This window comes from Notamacropus eugenii, chromosome 5, assembly GCF_028372415.1.
Source record: "Notamacropus eugenii isolate mMacEug1 chromosome 5, mMacEug1.pri_v2, whole genome shotgun sequence".
NCBI lineage: Eukaryota > Metazoa > Chordata > Mammalia > Diprotodontia > Macropodidae > Notamacropus > Notamacropus eugenii.
The window spans coordinates 288,870-306,905 of NC_092876.1; the positions used below are offsets into that span (position 1 = coordinate 288,870).

At 46.9% G+C, this 18,036-nt stretch overlaps 1 protein-coding gene across 1 annotated transcript; it reads left to right on the top strand.

Moving 5' to 3' along the window:
• The first annotated feature begins 8,330 nt into the window (after positions 1-8,330).
• Positions 8,331-11,943, top strand: LOC140503230 (BOLA class I histocompatibility antigen, alpha chain BL3-7-like). Its single transcript, XM_072606992.1, has 6 exons — positions 8,331-8,407; positions 9,203-9,481; positions 9,633-9,911; positions 10,301-10,576; positions 10,723-10,833; positions 11,479-11,943. The coding sequence occupies exons 1-4, from the start codon at positions 8,344-8,346 to the stop codon at positions 10,483-10,485; spliced, it is 807 nt and encodes a 268-aa protein (XP_072463093.1). The 5' UTR covers positions 8,331-8,343; the 3' UTR covers positions 10,486-10,576; positions 10,723-10,833; positions 11,479-11,943.
• The last annotated feature ends 6,093 nt before the right edge of the window (positions 11,944-18,036 follow it).

An 18,036-nucleotide genomic window follows, 5' to 3' on the forward strand; every position in this document is an offset into this window, starting at 1 on the left:
TTATCTCGTATTATGTTCCTTTTTTGTTTTTCTCATAATTTCTCCCATTTGTTTTAATTCTTCTATGCAACATGACAAATGCGAAAATGTGTTTAATAGCAATGTATGCGTAGAACTCATATAAGACTGCATGCCTTCTCAGGGAAGGAAGAGGAAGGGAATAGGAGAAAATTTAAAAGTTAGGGAAATGATTGTTGAAAACTGAAAATAAATTAATTTTTTAAAAAAATTTAAAAAATTAAATCTTATAAAAAAATGTGTTTACTCCAGGGGCAATAAATTTGTAGGATCTCACTCCCAGTAAGAAGGAGGATGACCCATTTAGGCTTGAAGGTCATAGTGACTTTACGATTTGTTTTTTTTTTCTCTTCCAATGATATGCTTTCCTCATCCCTTTGCTTTTCTTTGCCTGTGTCAGTTAGAATGGTTAATAACAAACTACCTGGGCCTGAGTTTGATTTACCGTTCCCAGCTGTGAAGTGGGTGGGAGTGAAAAGAAATTATTGATGATTAAAATTGCCCACAAGTTTTCCTGGAGTCAAGTGAATTCAAATAAATGATATTCACCGGGACTTCCCTGACGATCACTGAGTTCCTGAGGGACGTATTTCTTACCCCAGTGCCCTTGTTCACATTCTTAGGGATATTTGTATTATTTATACTATTTGTGGAGGGTGGGGGGATTGAGTGATGCAGAGAAAACCTGGGCTTGAATCCCAGCTGGGCTGCTCACTAGCTATAATCACTTCCACCTCTGTGGCCCTTAGTTTCTTCCCCTGTAAAATGGGAAGGTTGAACCAACTCTAAATCCCTGCTCCTCTGATCCTGTAAGGCTTAGCTGCCAGCAGAACAGAGAGTCATTTAGCACAGACCATGCCAAGACAAAAGGCAAGCCTGACTTTATGAACTGCATCTTGTTGGCCAGAGGGATGTATATATGAGTGCAAGGAAAGGTGTGTGTGTGTCTGTGTGTGTGTGTGTATGTGTGTAAGACAGATAAGATAGAGATATAAATGCAGATGATATACATACATAGATATTGACCTACATATCTCTGTCTTCATGTATCCTTTATCTCTCTGTGTATCTGTCCATATCTGTCTATCTGAATCAGAGTCTCCCTCTCTTACCCAGGCTCGAAATACCATGGCCATTTCCAGGCCCAAAGCCAATGCTAACTGTCACAGCTCTTGCCTTGCTCTCTTTCCAAACTGGGAGAGGTTGCTCCTCCCTAGACAACCTGATGCCATGTTCAGTGCCTTAGCTCCACTGTCCCGAGTTCAAACAATGCACCAGCCTTAGTCTCTTCTGTAGCACAGATTACAAGTCTATGTGACTAAACACGGACAGATATACATATTGAAAGCAGGAATATGGCCAACAATGTGACCAGTTGGAGAAGACCTTGTATTCACCCCTTGGTTTTAGTTTCATGGCTCTGCCCTTTCTCCTTCATAGTCCTTTTCATGAGATCAAAAGACCTGAATTTGAAACTGAGGGTTCCCAAATTCTGAAAGTCTTTAGAAGTTTTCTTGATGCCCCCAAATGGATGCTGATTGCCATTCCAACCTGAACACAGCGATGGACACATTCTCCCATCCCCCAGGTAGGTTATTTGGAAATTTGCATGACTTCTATCTGTGTTGAGTACCAATAAACTGATTGCTGAGCATCCACAAGCATTTGGATGATTTCTGTGCATATCCTAGTCACCATGGGAGGCTTTAATGGTTAACTTAAACCCCCACCTGACCCTAGTTCACTTTCGTAATAGCTCTCTCCCTCTTCCTCTCCCTCTCCTTCTTCCTCTCCCTCTCCCTCCCTCTCTCTCCCTCTCCCTTCTTCCCTCTCCCTCTCCCTCTCCCTCTCCCTCTCTTCCCCCCCCCTCTCTCTCTCTCTCTTCCTCTCTCTCTGTCTCTCTCTGTCTCTCTCTGTGTCTCTCCCTCCTTCCATATCTCTCTCTCTCTCTCTCTCTCTCTCTCTCTCTCTCTCTCTCTCTCTCTCTCTCTCTCTCTTTCTCTCTCTCTCTGTCCCTCAACAAGTGAAGAGAAAGCAGGAATTTAGGCCACAGTGACTGTGAAGTGCAGACCCACACTCAATTCATTTAAGCGATAAGGAAGTTAGTATCCAATGAAACCCTGGGGTCCCCCACTCTGATGTGAAAACAGCACAAACAGCCCCATTTCCTCTCCCAGTTACTCCCAGTTGGAATTTCCTGAGCTATAATATAAGTAGAGGGAAATGCACCTTTTGATCAAAGACTAATGCATGTTATCACTGTAATAGAAGGAAATAAAATAAATTCCATCATCAGGGGATAAATCAGAATTTCTAGGGATTGTAGATAGATGTTGTCAACAGTGCTGGTTATCTTATTTTAACTTCTTCCAGTTAACCAGGAATTTAACTTGGCTTCTTCTGAAGAAACAGTTGTTTTGTGCCAATATCTTCATCTGGTCTCCTATCTTAAGGCCATCAGTATCAGCTGAAAGAAGAACGGAGTTGAAAAAAATTGAACATTCTTCTTTCTCTCCACTTTTGTTCTACTCTAAAAAGATTAGGGGGCTTGCCTCCCTGAGAAAGTCAACCTACCCCCTTTGGCCCTTGGTCTTATTCCCTTGCAACTTCCCAAAGACTTTGCTCCATTGATGACCTCCCCTTTCTTTCTTCACATCCTAACACTCAGCTTCAATGTGTCCATCTCTCCAGACTCCTTCTTTAACACCAGTAAACACGCACAGGTCTCCCTTCTCCCAAAAGAAAGCCTCTTCATTCACTATTAATCATATGAAGAAGTTGGTCAGTATTCACTGCCTCCATTCCTTCACCATCCAGGCCCTCCATAGTCCTAACCTGATGCACTCTGGCTTTCATCTCCCCACCACTAAATGGAAAGTGCTCCCTTCAAATTCACCTAGAAATCTTGATTGAAAAATTCTCGAGATATTTCTTACTTGGCACATTTCTTCATCAGTAAGGCATGGTGGATAGCACCGTACTTAGAGCCCTCAGTGTTTCTAGGCGAAAATTCAAGCTCTTCTTTTTCACTGTAAAGGTTTAAAACAAAATCTTATTCTTCACTTTGGTTTTTATATATTTTCCCATTTGTCTTTTCCCCACTTGCCTTCCCCTTTCAACTTCCTTTTCCAGAGAGCAAATCCACATAACAAGGAATAAAAAAAGAAGAGAAAGTTTAGTCAAACAAATACATTGACAAAGTTTGACATTAAAAGTAGCATTCCACATTGATCATGTGCTACCTCTGCAAAGAAGGGGGAGGCGACTTCTTCTATCTCCTCTTTGGGATCAGACTTGGTCACTTTTGCTTTACCTCTGATCTTATGGGAAATATCATCAGCCTTTCTTCATTGCATACAGTGTATATAATATTGGTTCTCTTAGTCCTGTTTCAAAAAGGATCATTTCTTCTCCAGAGGACTCCTACTATGAAAGAGGAAAATGAATGCACTCTGTGGTCACAGATCTGTCACTCATCTCCTTCAAGTCATTGGACAGAGGATCCTGCAGATCTCCTTGTCCCACCTGCTGAATGATCCTAGCATACCATTATCTCCCACCCCAGATTCTCATAGCTCTTACATACTGAGCCCTTAAACATTTACCCTTCTTTCTCACAAGTTCATTTCCTGGCTTACAATCTTTCTCTTCTTCATCAATATATTGATATTCCTTCAAAGATCCTAAATTTCCAATTCCCCAATTTATACAAACCCCCTGGCCTACTCTTCTACTCCCTCTCAGCTACAACACAAAGGTCGTCATAACTTTGTTCTTGCCATCACCCATGAACGTTTCATCTTCATGATGAAGAATTTTGATCTTGCTTTACTTTTCCATCTCACCGTGTGCATCATTTTTTTTTTTTACTAAGCCTTCTCTTCCTCCTCAATATAACTTCTAACCTCACCTTCCAGGTGGATTATCTCAGGTCAGAACCTCTCCTATGGCTACCTTCTCCTCCTTTCCCAATCTTGACCCACTTGACTGTGCCCTATCGTCTGCACTTGAATCACTGGCTCACTTACCATCCATCACATGTTGCCACAAACCAACCTTGGATGACTCCTGCCATTTACCTTCTTAACTTTTACTCGTATGCTGCTGAACAGAAGTGGAAGGATTCATGGCGCTTGTCTTGCCACAAATTTATACCAGCTTAATAGTATAAGTCCTCCTCCTCCTCCACTCCATCTATTCTATCATTAGTTTGCATCATCTGATCTATATGTACTGTCTCCCCTATCAGAATGTGAGTTTCTTAAGGACAGGAACTGTTTTTCATCTTCCTTTTATCCCAAGTTACAAGTTAGCACTGTGTCTGCCCTGTAGTCAGCTGATGATAAATCCTTCTTGATTGGGTGACCAATTATGCATATTCAATGTCTGTTGAATTGAAGCATCTCAAATGGGATTAGCAACAAAACACATTTCATGAAACCTGTGTACAGACCAAGGGATACTCACGAACACATAGAAATTTATCTTGTCCTACAGGAAAATGTGTGTGTTCATCCTTCATTGCTGAAGAAGGCTATGCCATCAGAGAAATAATGACACGACTTGCACTTGACTGTGTTTTGAGTAAGGGAGGGTTGTGCAGGTAACCAGTTTCACTCCTCCTCCAGACCCATCTGAATCCAGTGAGCAGATATTCATCAGGATGACTGGAGATGACCCAGGATGAGGCAACTGGGTTAAGTGACTTGAATGAGATCCTGGAATAACATACAACTCACAACCTCAAGAAAAAAGCAACAAGGTTATTCTGGACATGCCCTTCAGTATGTGGAGAGAGCCTGGCCCTGACATCAGGTCCAGGGTCAGGAAGGAGACTGAAAGAATAAGCAGACAAGAAAGGATCCCACCACCAAGTTTACCTTGAGGACAGGGAGGCTCAAGACACAATCTCAGAAGAAGAAAATGACTTCAAAACATCAACACACAAAGCTTCAAAAAAAGCACAGAGTGGGCACAATTCAACCAGGATTTCTGGAAGACAGCAAATAAGAGATAAAAGAGTAAGAAAAAGTTAGAGATGATATTTTTCATTGTGGGAAAAATTGGAATTGAACTGACAGCTGCGGAATTAGAAGTGGAATAAAGGGCTTGTCACAACTAAATTTTAACAGAAGGGTAAGCTGAGACAGATCTCTGAGCAAGATAATATTTATTAGCAGAGAATGCTACCTATCAATAAATAGGTCAATGACTTGCCTCCACTTATGCCAGAGGCCTGGAGAAAAAGAACACTTCCCATTTTTGTGGGTTTTTGGGAGCTTAGAAGAAAGAGCCAAGCAGGGTAGGTGACATAATGGGGTTAAGGCTTAGTTACAGTGTTGAGGCCAGGGAACAACCTGAGTGGTTGAAAATTGGTAATGGAGGTGAGCAACAACCCTCCTTCTCCTCCTGTGGTATTGAAGGTGCTCATGGCCTGAGTCCAGGTGCAGGATAGTGACCCAGATATTAGAACAGCAAACCAGATATCTTGGAAGAACAACTTGGTGGCATAAAGATGTAAGGCCCCAATCCCCTTGCTTTCTTATCCATTTCCCAAAGTTAGCAAAATTCCTCGAGCAGGAGAGCTGGACTCTTCAGCTTAACCTAGTACAGACTAGCTGAACTCTGAACCAAGTTTAGAGACAAAGAACCATAACTCAGGCAATTACAGGACAAAAGTAGTTTCAGAACAAAATCAATAAATTGTAAATTGGATCAATAAGAAATGAAACAGAATTCATCTTAATCTTCACAGGCTTGCCCCAAAAGCAGCAGAACCTTGTCCACACAACAAATGTATGGAAAACTAGAATGGACCAAACATTATCCAATGACTCCATGACCCAACGAACAAGATCCAAATGAAAGCAAAAGACTGAAAACCAGAAGAAACTGTAAAAAAATCTTATTGTCCTAAAAATTATATCAAGGACAGAGAATTTAACAATCATTAAAACCATGGTCCTAAATCTTAATTCAAGGAAACGTTAAAAAAAAAACTCCTGGATGTCTTTAGAACTAGAGGTCAAAATGAAAATTAAAAAGAACCCAAAAGAACCCATCTCTGGAAAGAACCCCAAATAAAAACTCCCAAGATACTCGTAGCCCAAATTCAGAGCTTAAGGTCAAAGAAAATAAAAATACTGCAAGCATCCAGAAAGAAAGACTTACCAAGGAGCAGACAGCTAAGAACATTACAAAAGACAAAGGCTTCTGAGGAGGGGGAAGGTGAGGGACAAGCATCTCCCAAGAACCAGATGAAGCAGAAGTCTGTGCAATAGAGGAGGGTCTGGTGGGGGAAGAATCTGACAACAGAACAGCAATCTCACTCGAACGTATCAAAGGCGGGACTGCAGAGGGCAAGGGATGAGAGATGCTCCCTACTTCCTGATGGAGATGAAAGATTCAGAGAGCAGAATATTATACATATATACATACATTTTTGGTTTTGGGGGGGAATAAAAAATTGTACAAAGCTGCAATGCTGCCCTTGAGCATACAAGTTTATAACAGAGGTTTTGTTTTCCTTTATTTCTCAATTGAAGAAGGCTGAGCAGGGTAAGTGGAGGTTTTGCTGAGTGAAAAAAAATATTTATTTGAAAAAATCAGAAGAAAATCCATTCACTTAACTTCCACAGTTGTGTCAAGGAGCATTCTTAATCCAAGACTGGAGACTTTTAAAAAAAAATAGATAATCCTAACCACATAAAATCTATTTCACTAAAATAAATGATCAAATATGTAAAGTTGTTGAGCAGCACATATGTGAAATAATAAATCAAATCTGACCAAAATAAGTCCTTTATATCCAGAGAGACCTGACACCAGTGTGAACCAAGAGCCATTACCAACAGATGAGTGCTGAAAGGATGTGAATGTTTCTAAAGTCCTGGCCACTATAAACGACCTGAAAACAGGTCTCCAAGCCACAATAAGAGAAAGTCATGGGGAAATAATCTTGCCATCTTTTGTGAAGGGGTAAATTTTCCCCATGACAATAACAGTGCTGAAATAAGAGGAAACAATTCTTTGGGCCCCAAACTGAAAATGGAAGCCATAGAGCTGCTGATAAACGGTATGAAAGGGGATGTCTGGACTTTCTCAAAACTAGGATGAGACTCAGAACTAGACTCAATATTATGGCTACTACATTTGGTAAAGAGAAGAAACCAGAGCTGACTTTCAAGGCTACATAAGTGTGCACTGCTGGTCTTCAGTTTCCCAATCTGGAAAATAAAGGAGATAATCTCTAAGATCCTCTGCAGGGAAACTTGATTTTCTCCGTGAAATCTTTAGTTTCATGGTTTCCCAGTTGGGGAGATGAGACAAGAAAGAGGGAAAATCCTACCAAATGTGCCCAGGTTCATTGTTTCTGAAAAAAGAAGTTACCAGGCATTCACACCTTCCCATTTCAGGAGGTTCAGACCAGCCTTAGGCTGCAATGGCACTCTTCTCCATTTTAATAATTAAGATCTTTTCCTTTTTGATATTGAGTTGAGTCTGACTCATTGTGACCCCTTTTGGGTTTTTCTAATCAAAGACATTGGATTGGCTTGCCCTTTCCTTCTCCAGATCATTTTTCAGATGGGGAAACTGAGGCAAACAGGGTTAAGTGACTTGCCCAGGGTCACACAGTAAATGTCTGAGGCCTGGATTGGAAGTCAGTTCTTCCTGACTACAGGCCCTTGGCTCTATCCCTGCCCCTCTTTTACTCAGATTCCCAGTTCCATTTACTGGACTCTGATTTCCTCTGCATTCTTGGGTCCTGGCTTGTTTATCTACAAGGCCTGCAGAGGTTACAACTTGCCCGAGTCACAGCTGGGATGGAGGTTGTTAAATCTGAGGGGCAGCCCTTGGTCTCAAGTCAGCCTGCAGATTTCTTCAGTCCTCAGACCCCCTCAGTCTGGGGTGGGGACATTTTCTCCCCAACTTCTAAGGAGGGGAAAGGGTCGCACTGAGGAAGGCTGGAGGGCAGGGTGGACTCTAGCCCTAACCCTTCTTTTTCTCTGGTTCAAGCTGGGAGCACAAGAGCGGCGCTCTCCTGGAGTGATGATGGGAGGGAGTGAGCCTCGGCTGCTCCACAGAATCAGAGGCTGTTCTGGGAATGACGAAGACCGAGCCAAGGTCTATCAAGCCGGGGATTTCCTCCCGGGCAGTTTCAGGTTTGGTCTCATACCTCGTGCAGGCTCCTTCTGCCCAGTCACCAGTGAAGTTTGTTGTCTCCCACCCGCTATTGGCTGGCAGAGCCCGTGGGAAGGGATTCGTCCCTTCATAAACCCAGAGCAAACAGGTCTCCTTGATATTGGGCTCCTGTTCCTGCGGACCATGGAGCGCTCTCTGTGCGCTCTCCTTCTGTTGGGGATCCTGGCCCTGCAGGAGACCTGGGCGGGTAAGGAGAGACTGGACTCTGCACCCGGGGGTGGCCGTGGGGCTAGGATGGGGTTTCCTACAGGAAGCCCCTCCGATGCCAGCCCAGGGAGGGTCTCCCCAGACCCGGCTCCTTCAGGTCATTGCGGTCCCGGCAGGCTGAAAGGAAGAAGTTGGAAATAAGCCTGTGTGGGTGATCAGGGACTTGGACTCTGCCGCCCCTTAGCTTTGGCTGGGGCTTGTGGGGGTGTCTTGGTGTCAGTTCCTTACTTTGGCGGGGAGTGAATTAGTAGGGGGTGGATGTCATGGGGAGCTGAGGCAGGGGTTCCAGGAGGGAGAATGGGAGTGATAGTCCTGGGGGCGTTTAGAAGCAGCAGAGCTGTCCGGGGTCCCCCCCACACCCCCCCCAAGGGCGAGGACAGAACCAGGAGCAGCTTTGTTAAAGAGGATCGGGGTGGGGGAGACGGGGCAGGTGAGGACACAAGGTGGGGGCGGGAGGGTGAGGAGTGTGAGAGACCTCGCACCCGGAGCAGAGGTGGGGGCGGGGCGAGGAAGCCAGGCTTCCAGGTGTAGGGGTCCTAGGACCTGCCTGGGCTGTTCTCGGGGAAGGCGTTTTGCTGATCTCTAAATAGCAGCGGGGCACGGTGTGCCGGCATGGCGGTGAGGAGCTAAAGGGAGGGGATGTTGGGGGCCGGCGGGGAATCTCACGATAGTGGGGTCGGGACTCCGAAATCATTCCCCGGGTGTGACGGAGTCAAGGGTCGGTGTCGGGTCAAGGCACCCCCCGCCCTGACGCGGCCCCGTCCCCATGTCCCAGGCCCTCACTCCATGAAGTATTTCAACACCGCCATAACCCGGCCCGGGTTCAGGCAGCCGCGGTTCCTCACCGTGGCCTACGTGGACGATCTGCAGATCGCGAGCTTCGACACCGACAGGCAGTGTCTGAGGTCTGGGCCGCAGGCGGCGTGGATGGAGCGGATGGTCCAGGAGAACCCGTGGTTCTGGGAGCGGGAGACGGAGATCCTCAGGGGGAACGCACAGATGTTCCGTGTGGCCCTGCAGAACATTAGCGGCTATTTCCACCAGAGCGCGGGCGGTGCGTGACGGAGGATGGGCGGGGGTCGCGGAAGCGGGGTCCCACCGGACGCCCCCCTGGGAATGCGGGGGAAGAGCCCCCTAGAGGTTTCGGGGGGCGGGGCTGGGGTCAGCCAGGGTCTGGCCACACTGACCAAGGCCGTCCGGGACAGGCGTCCACACCCTCCAGCGCATGTACGGCTGCGAGGTGTCCCCCGAGCTCACCTTCCAGCGCGGGTTTTACCAATTCGCCTACGACGGGCGGGACTACATCTCTCTGGACCTGGAGACCCTCACGTGGAGGACAGAGGTGCCCCAGGCTGTGAACACCAAGCGCATATGGGAGGCGGACAGCAGAGAAGCAGAGACGTGGAAAGCCTACGTGGAGATAGGGTGCGTGCTGTGGCTGAAGAAGTACCTGGAGATGGGGAAGGACACGCTGATGAGGACAGGTACGGCCAACCTCTCCCCAGTGTGCGCGGCACTCAAGGCCTCCCCTCACCCCCAGGTTCCCAACCCCTAGGGAACCCCTGTGGGATATTCCACAGCATATTGTGGGATGTTCCCCCTCCCCCCACCTGTCCTTGTGGCCTTGGAGAGGAGGGGGGAAGGGGAGTCTGGAATTACCTCTGACCTCTGCCTCTAGACCCACCCAAGTGTGCCAGGAGCTCAAGGCCCCCAACCCATCCTTCTCAGCCCCAGCCCCAGGTTCCCCACCCCCAGGACCCCATGTACCCCATGGCTCAAATTGTGGGGTGTTCCTCCTGCCCTCACCTGCCTTGTGCCCGATGAGGGGAAGGGAGAAAGGGAGCCTGGTAATGCCTCTGACCTTTGCCTCCAGATCCACCCTCTGCCACAGTGACCCGCCACACTGCCCCCCATGGGGAGGTGACCCTTCGGTGCAGAGCCCAGGACTTTTACCCTAAGGAGATCTCCTTGACTTGGTTGAGGGATGGGGAGGAACAGCCCCAGGACACAGAGTTCATTGAGACCAGGCCTGCAGGAGATGGCACCTTCCAGAAGTGAGCAACTGTGGAGGTGACCTCTGGCCAGGAAGACAAATACACCTGCCGAGTTCAGCACGAGGGGCTCTCTGAGCCCCTCACCCTGCAGTGGGGTAAGGACAGAGAGGAGAGGTGGGAAAAGGTCATCCCCCCACCTCCCAGGACCAGAGGGAGGGGGAGTTATGGGGTAAAGTAGGGGAGGGGTTAGTGCTCAGGCTTGACAAGGGTCATGTCCTCTCACTTCCCTTTTCTGTTTCAGAGCCACAGTCCTCACCCACCTGGCTCATTGTAGGGGGCATTGCTGCAGCCCTTCTCCTCCTCCTTGCAGTCATTGCTGGAGTTGTGATGTGGAATAGGAATAGGAATTCAGGTAGCCTGGATTGGGAGTCATTGGGGAGCAGGCACCATGGGGATCCGGGCTTCCCCTGACCTGGTAGCTTATCTTTCTGTCCCCAACTCCTCTGCTTCCTGTCTAAGGGGCTGTCACATGGGCCCTAAGACTCTAGATACACAAATCCCTAACCAGAAGCCATTTCTCTGGAGGATGCCTGGCAGGGGTGTAACAGGCTGGCTGAGGAGGGAATCCACTTCAGACTCAGCTCAGATCTCTTCCCAAGGGCCTGGGTGTCTCCCCAGCTGGAGGCTGTAGACCAGCCCTGGGAATCCCTGGAGGCAGACCTGGAGGCGGGGAAGTACGCATTTGGGGACCTATTCTCTCTTCCTCTTGGATCTAGAGGTTGGAGTGGGGGAGGGGGTGCAGTCCTACTTGTAATTTAGTGTCTCCAAGATAAACCACTGAACTTCTGAGACCTTAGGGTGGCCTGGAAGGAGCACATTTAGGGTTTAGGGGGTGGGAGGGGGGAACTGGAGTAGAGAGGGCCCAGCAAAGAGGAGGGTCTGTGGGAGGTTGGTTTGAGGATGGGCTGGGTGGTGAAGGTGGCCCTTCAGAATGACAAGAGGCTGGAAGCCAAAAGGGACTTGGAGGACCCCCCTGAATCTGTCTTTCCTTCTTCAGCTTGAGAGAATTGCCTGGCATGGACCTGAGACAGAAAACCAGTCTGCAGTCCTTCGGTTGTTCTGTTGACCCCTGGCTTATCTCTTCAGCATTGGCCCCTGGGATCCTCTCTGGACTCTACTGGGCCAAGCCCAGGGCAGCCTCATCAGGGCCCTCACCCTGCTCTCTAAGGCCTCCCTCTCTCCTCCCTCCTGTGTCTCTGTCTGCTTTGGGGAATGAGCCTCCTTCACATCTGAGGCTGCCCTGACCTCTGGGGTCTCTGTCTGAACAAACAGCCTGATGAATGACTGCTCTGCAGTCTTCAGCTTTTCTCCACAATCTCAGCTCAGTTTCCCATTGGGTGGGGGATTGTGGGGGACAGGATGACTATGTGGAGATGTTTTGGCCACATGAAGAGGAAAAGAAATGAAAGTTTGGAGATGCCTGAGAAGCTTTTTATTTGTTCTGCTGAGTCTGGGAGTGCAGGTGGGGGCTGAGCCCAGAGGGGAAGGAGCCTGGGGGGTGGTGCAGGATCAGTGCATAATACATGGTGAGGGGGCAGACATTTGTCTTTGCTCTGTACTGCATGGGGACACCTGTGGAGAGGGTGTATTAGAACTTGCTCCAGGGCTTCAGACAGAACCCAGGCTGCACACTCCTCCTGGGCCTGGAGCCATGCCCAGACAGGCTGCTGGGTGGGAAGGCCCTCAGCACGAACCTTTAGAGAGGTCCAATGCTCTCTGTTTGGTTGTCATTCCCCCTGTGCCTGAGCTCCCCCCCATCTCCCTTGTGTGTATGTCCCTGCTTTTCTTTCATTCCAGGGGCCTCCCTAAAGGCTTCTGTGCTCTCTGCTCAGGGCTCAGTCCAGGCTCCTGGGCTCCATCTCTGTGGGTGACAATGGCCAGGGCACTGAGTGACCACCTTGTCCCCTTTCTAGACTGCCCCAGGGTAGGGGCTCATCTTCCCTCTCAGGAAGGGAAGCGTTTCCCTTTGGAATTAATGAAGGAGGGAATATCTAGTTCCTAAATAGAAAGAGCCTCCTGCCCCTTCTCCAATTTCATGGAGTCTGGACCCTGTACATGGTTGGAGCCGCTTGATCTCTCTCCACCTATGACTTCCCCCCTCAACTCTCCTTTCCCCTTTGGAATGATCCAAGCTGCTGAGAACATCTGCCTTTCCTTCTTTTGTTCTGTTCCAGTATTTCTTTCCAAAAAAGAAGAATGTTTTAATTGTTTCTCTGCCATCTTATAATCACTACCTCAGCTTAGTACTGGACAATGCTTTTCCTCATCTGAGGGCATCCAAGTTTTATTCACTTGTTCTACAGTCCTTCTGTCGGGGAGTCTCCCATTGCAATTATTAATGGATCTAAGGAAGGCAATGACAAAGTAGGGGAACCAGCCAGAGACTTAGGCCCAACTGTCTCCTAGCTCATGTGTGATAATTAAGAGAAAACATTTCCTAAAAATACATCAGGTCAGATCCTGGGGTCATGCCCACATGTGTTGCTCATACCACACTGAGTGGCTGGGACATAGTTTTTACAACAGAAGGTTCCAGGCCTCTCCTGAGCCTCTGTTCACCTCCCAAGCAGGTGAGGATTTTGTGCTAAGAACTAGGTGGATGATGTCTGGGGTGTAAGCCATCTTGTACCATGGCCACACATGATTTGGGGACCCTGTGGTTGGAGTAGGCTCTGATCCCAGAATTGTCTTCTTGCCTTGGTCATCCTGTTCTGGAGATTTGTTCATGGAGGGCTTGTCTTCTCTCAAGACTTCCTGCCCCTCAGTGGCTTAGAAGGAGCAGGGCAAAAATGCTGCTTTTCTGCCTCTGTTGAAAGATTAGTTCACTGAAATGTGAAACATCTCTCCTACAACTGGAGTTGCTTTTGTGACCCTGATCGCCAAATTCTGTGACCCCCAGAGTCCAGGTTTCCAAATCCCTCCTCTTAACCATTACAGGTGTGCAGAAACAGGAGGGTTAGGGTTCTGAGGCCCCTGCCTTGGGGGGGCTGACTGACCAAATCCTATGGGCTTTGATCCACTGTGGATGCCATGCAGGTGGAGGTTTGAGCAGAGGGGGCAGATACACAGCCTGCTGGAATACTTTGGAAGCAGATTAAAGAATAGCTCAAAGATATTTTAAAAAGAAATGAAAATACAATAAACCATCTTTAAACCAAGTCACTATGTGGCCTACAGTGATCCTTAAGTAGATAAAGTGGCTCCCATTTCTATTTGGGGGCAGCCAGGGGGTGCAGTGGAGAGAGTGCAGATCTGGCCTCAAACACTTACAAGCTGTGTGACCCTGGGAAAGTGACTGCACCTTGTTTGCCTCAGTTTCCTCATTGGTAAGATGAGCTGGAGAAGGAAATGGCAAACTCTTCCAGTATCTCTGCCAAGAGTGCCACAAATGGCATCACAGAGTGTTGGGCATGACTGAAGAACAGCACATTTCTCTGAGGTTGACATCACTGGTTAAACTAGCTGACCTCTGAGGGCTCGAAAGACTCTCAGATTCAGATTTCCCCTTCACTTCCAGTTGGTTCATGTCAAGGACTTCCCTGGCCTTTGCTACTTACCCACTCAACACACATAGGCCACAATAGGATGTTGAGAATGCCCATGGGGAAGAATTGTTGGGGAACATCCTTCTAGAGCCCCAGGCATGTGTGTTGGGGTCAGGGTCCAGCAAACCAATCCCAATCAGCCGTCCCATCCCAAACTGGAGCTTGCCCTAATGACCTTGGCTTTGTCCTCTTCCTATCCTAACTGTAGCTCATAGGCTCAAAGCAAGAGGTCTGGCTTCTAGCTAGCCTCAGTATCACTGACAGTGCAAAGGTTATTCTCGTGATGAAGAAATGAAGGTACAGAGAGGCTCAGTGGGGTGCTCAGAACCACACACCCAGTGAAGGCCAGACCTAGGACTTGACCTCAGGTCTTCCACTCCATCTTGGAGTCTCCCAATCCTGGCAGCAACACTGAGTGAAACCTGCCAGAGATAGACCTGTGGAGGTCTGCCTATGAAATCTTCCTGCTGTATCTCCATTTAATCCCTTCAACATGGGTACGTAACTCTACAGCCCTCCCTCTCCCAAATGCCTTGTTTATAGCAGGGATCTTCCCTGGAATCTGGAAGTATCTCTGGAATGTTCTGACAAAGGCATGAGCAGGATGGGAGGGGAGAGGACGCATCCTCATGTGTCCTAGTCATGCTATCCAGACCTTTGCTTGCAGCCCCTGTGCCTCAGTCACATGCCTGAAAACAACCCCCCTGACCCTGTCCAAAGTTAGGGGAATATTAAACTAGCAGAAGAAGTTCATTTTCACAGTTATCCATGTAAGAAGAAATTGGGACTCTTGTCCTCAGTGGAGCCTCTGACAGAGTAAGGAAGCCCTAAGTCCAGATTCTATCTCAGACACTTACAAAGCGCTTTGTAAAACTTATTATACAAATGCGTGCTGCTTTTGCTTTCAAGAACCAATTCCTATGATTCTGCCAATTCCGGTCATTCAGTCATCATGACACTCATTAAAATGACTTTCATCCATTCCTTTCAGAACCCTAAGAATTCTTCCCAGTGTGAAATCAGTCATTTATCTCCTAAGCAGGGACAGTCCTTACACCCAGTGGATATTCATAGTATTACGAGATTTAGAATTATAGCATCCTCCCTTCTAAAATGATAAGTTTGAAGAGCGGAGTTGGGGGTACACTCCTCTGACAAACCAGCCCCTGAAGCCTTCAGACTTCCCTGTGAGCTTGGGGACTTCACAGAGGAACATCAATCTAGAGTATGAGGGAACCTCAGAAATCCTCTGGTCCAGTTGCTTAGGACTGTAGCGCCAATGTGAAATTCACAGGGCCCACAGCAGCCATGAATATCACGGTGCAATTCAGAATGACAAAATACCACAGACTCTCCACATGGAAGGCAGAACCAAAACATTTATTCAGACCCAAGTCCATCACAGCAACAAAAATCGATACACAATAACAATGCAGAGAACAACACCATCCCCAAGCCTTCTCCTGCTAGGCCTGCCCAAACCAGCTCCATTAAACAAATCACAAACAAGCTGTTTCACTGACAATACCCAGAAGCTTGCATCCTTCCTAGCTCTGACTGCTCTCCACACTAACTTCCTGTCATCTCTGCTCCAGCTCTGCCTCTTCCTGGTCCACCCATTCAACAAACTCCTCCCACCACAATCTCCAAGTGACTTAATGGGCCTATTAATGAATGGGAAAGATTTTCCAATTTAAATCACCATTCCAAGGACAGTACCTAGTCCATAGCAGGCTCACTAAATGCTGTTGGCCTGACTGACTCCAGTCCCCAAATCCATTCCTCTGATCTCTAGGACTGTTCTATGAAAGTAAAATCTGCTTATTCAGTAGAACAATGATAAATACCAAGTTATTGAAAGAAGATTCTGGAAATAGAGGGCCCTTCAGCTGCTTTCTGGGTCACTGGGGAACAAGTTGCACATGTATGGTGCAACTGCAAACAACACAGGGTCGTGATTAGATGCAGCTTTTGAAGTCCAGGCTAGGTCAGCCATGGGTGTTCAGAGAAGCCAGTCTGGGACACCCAAGGAAGATTCCCAGTGAGAAGGGGACTCAGCTTCAAAGCAGAAGTTATATTTATCTATCTCAGGGGCTCTTTACCTGGGGCACACTGACCCCTGATGAATTGGATGAGAATTTTCAGGGGATCTGTGAACTTGGATGGGAAAAAAATGCACATTTATTTCACCAAACTTCTAATTGAAGTGTAATCATCCTTTTGAATAGTAAATTTTCAAAAACCACAATAGCATTCCAGGAAAGCATTTATTAAAAGCTTCAGCATATCACACACAAACAATTGAAGATGCCCTGGTCTCTGTTACAGATGGGATAGTGATAGAAGTGGTCAGAGAATGTGTCATTAGGTCAATGTGGGTGTATTTGTTGTTGGTCAAGTTAGCCATGCCAGTATCACCATATTGGCCAAATATATCAGCATTTAATATAAATGCATATGAATCTTTTAGACTATAATAATACTAGACCTAGACTTTTTTCCTTGAATGAGAATGATGAGGGAAATCTAAATGTATGTTAGGGATCCTTAGGCACATTTTGTGTATATGAGTATGTGTATATACATACTCCCATACACACAGATGCATATACATGTATAGGAGGCAATGACTACTGTGTAGTCAATCAGTTTCTTAATACACTGCTACATGCCAGTCACTATTCTAGGTGCTGGGGAAAGAAAGACCCACACGATACAGCCCCTGCCTTGAAGGCACTTCCATCCTGCTGAGGCTTATCCAGGATCCAGGATCTCTTTTCTGTCAATGAATTTTAGCAGAGTACTGCTGTTTTTACTTCTGTCTTATTATGAACTTGACATTCATGGTCTTTCCATATACAAAGAACTGAAAAATTGATTGTATTGAGAATTGGCAATTAAGTTAATAAACAATAAAATTTAATTTAATAAGTAAGAAAAATGATAATGAATAAGCATTGAGCTTATTTTCATGTGACGAATTTGTAGAAAATTAAATATCATATTTCCCAACGGACTTGTTTTCTCAGTGTTTCTAAATTGATTTCTGCTTATTTGAGACTTCTTTTCTTTTCTTCTTTTATGTCCCTATCACTCCCAGTTCCCACTTTGCCCCATTCCCCAAATCAAAACCCCCTTTAACAAAGAACAAAATGACAAGTCCACTCACTTGCTCTGTCTGCACGTGTTCATCTCGTTCAGCATCTTTAGACCATCATCTCTTTCCAAGGTGATTTTCCATCATTGTTGGTCTTTGGTGATTGTGACTGGTCACTGCACTGATCAGAATTTTTAAGAGTTTAAAAATTATTTTACATAATGTTGTAACCAATATATAAATTGTTCACCAGATTCTACTCACTCGACTGCATCTGTTCATACAATCTTCTCCGGTTCTGGGATTTGTTTTGTTTTTGCAGTTTTCATATTAGCTTTGTTAGACTTTTAAAAGTTTTCATTTTAAAAATTCAATTAATTTTTAATCAGCAGAAATGGATCTTCTCTTCTTCTTAGCTCCCCTTTTCTGTTGGGGGACAGCTCTGGACCGGGGTCCCCCGTGAGGACCGTGAGACGCCTGAGGGTCCAAACCTGCTTATGTGGCAGGCTAGCTGGTCTAGCAAGCCATGAGGTACTGGGATGGCCCTGGTAACAGGCTGGCTCCACCCACGGGGAGGCACTTGGGAGGAGCTCGCCCACCCATGGGAGGTACGGGGGAGGAGACAGGGGATAATAAAAGGGGATGACCATGAGAGCTGGAGAGAGAGAAACGCAATAAAGCTTGCTGGCTGCAACTCCTTTCGGGTGCTCTGCCTGTTTATTCCCCTCCCCCAACAGGGAGAGGGAATTCCCCTCCCCCAACCAGGAGAGGAGCCGGAGACGTCCGAAGACCGGGGATAGGTAAGTAGAAGGCGAAGGCCCGCGAGTCGCCCCGGGCACTTTTCCATGGATGAAACAAAGAAACAAAGACAAAAATGTCCATAACAAAAGTGGCTAATTAAGCAAAACTGTTT

Excerpts from the sequence above, each read along its gene's own strand:
- LOC140503230 (XM_072606992.1), top strand. The coding sequence starts at position 8,344 with ATGGAGCGCTCTCTGTGCGCTCTCCTTCTGTTGGGGATCCTGGCCCTG. Across the intron at positions 8,408-9,202 it reads CCTGCAGGAGACCTGGGCGG|GCCCTCACTCCATGAAGTAT; the intron begins GTAAGGAGAGAC and ends CCCATGTCCCAG. Across the intron at positions 9,912-10,300 it reads GGACACGCTGATGAGGACAG|ATCCACCCTCTGCCACAGTG; the intron begins GTACGGCCAACC and ends CTTTGCCTCCAG.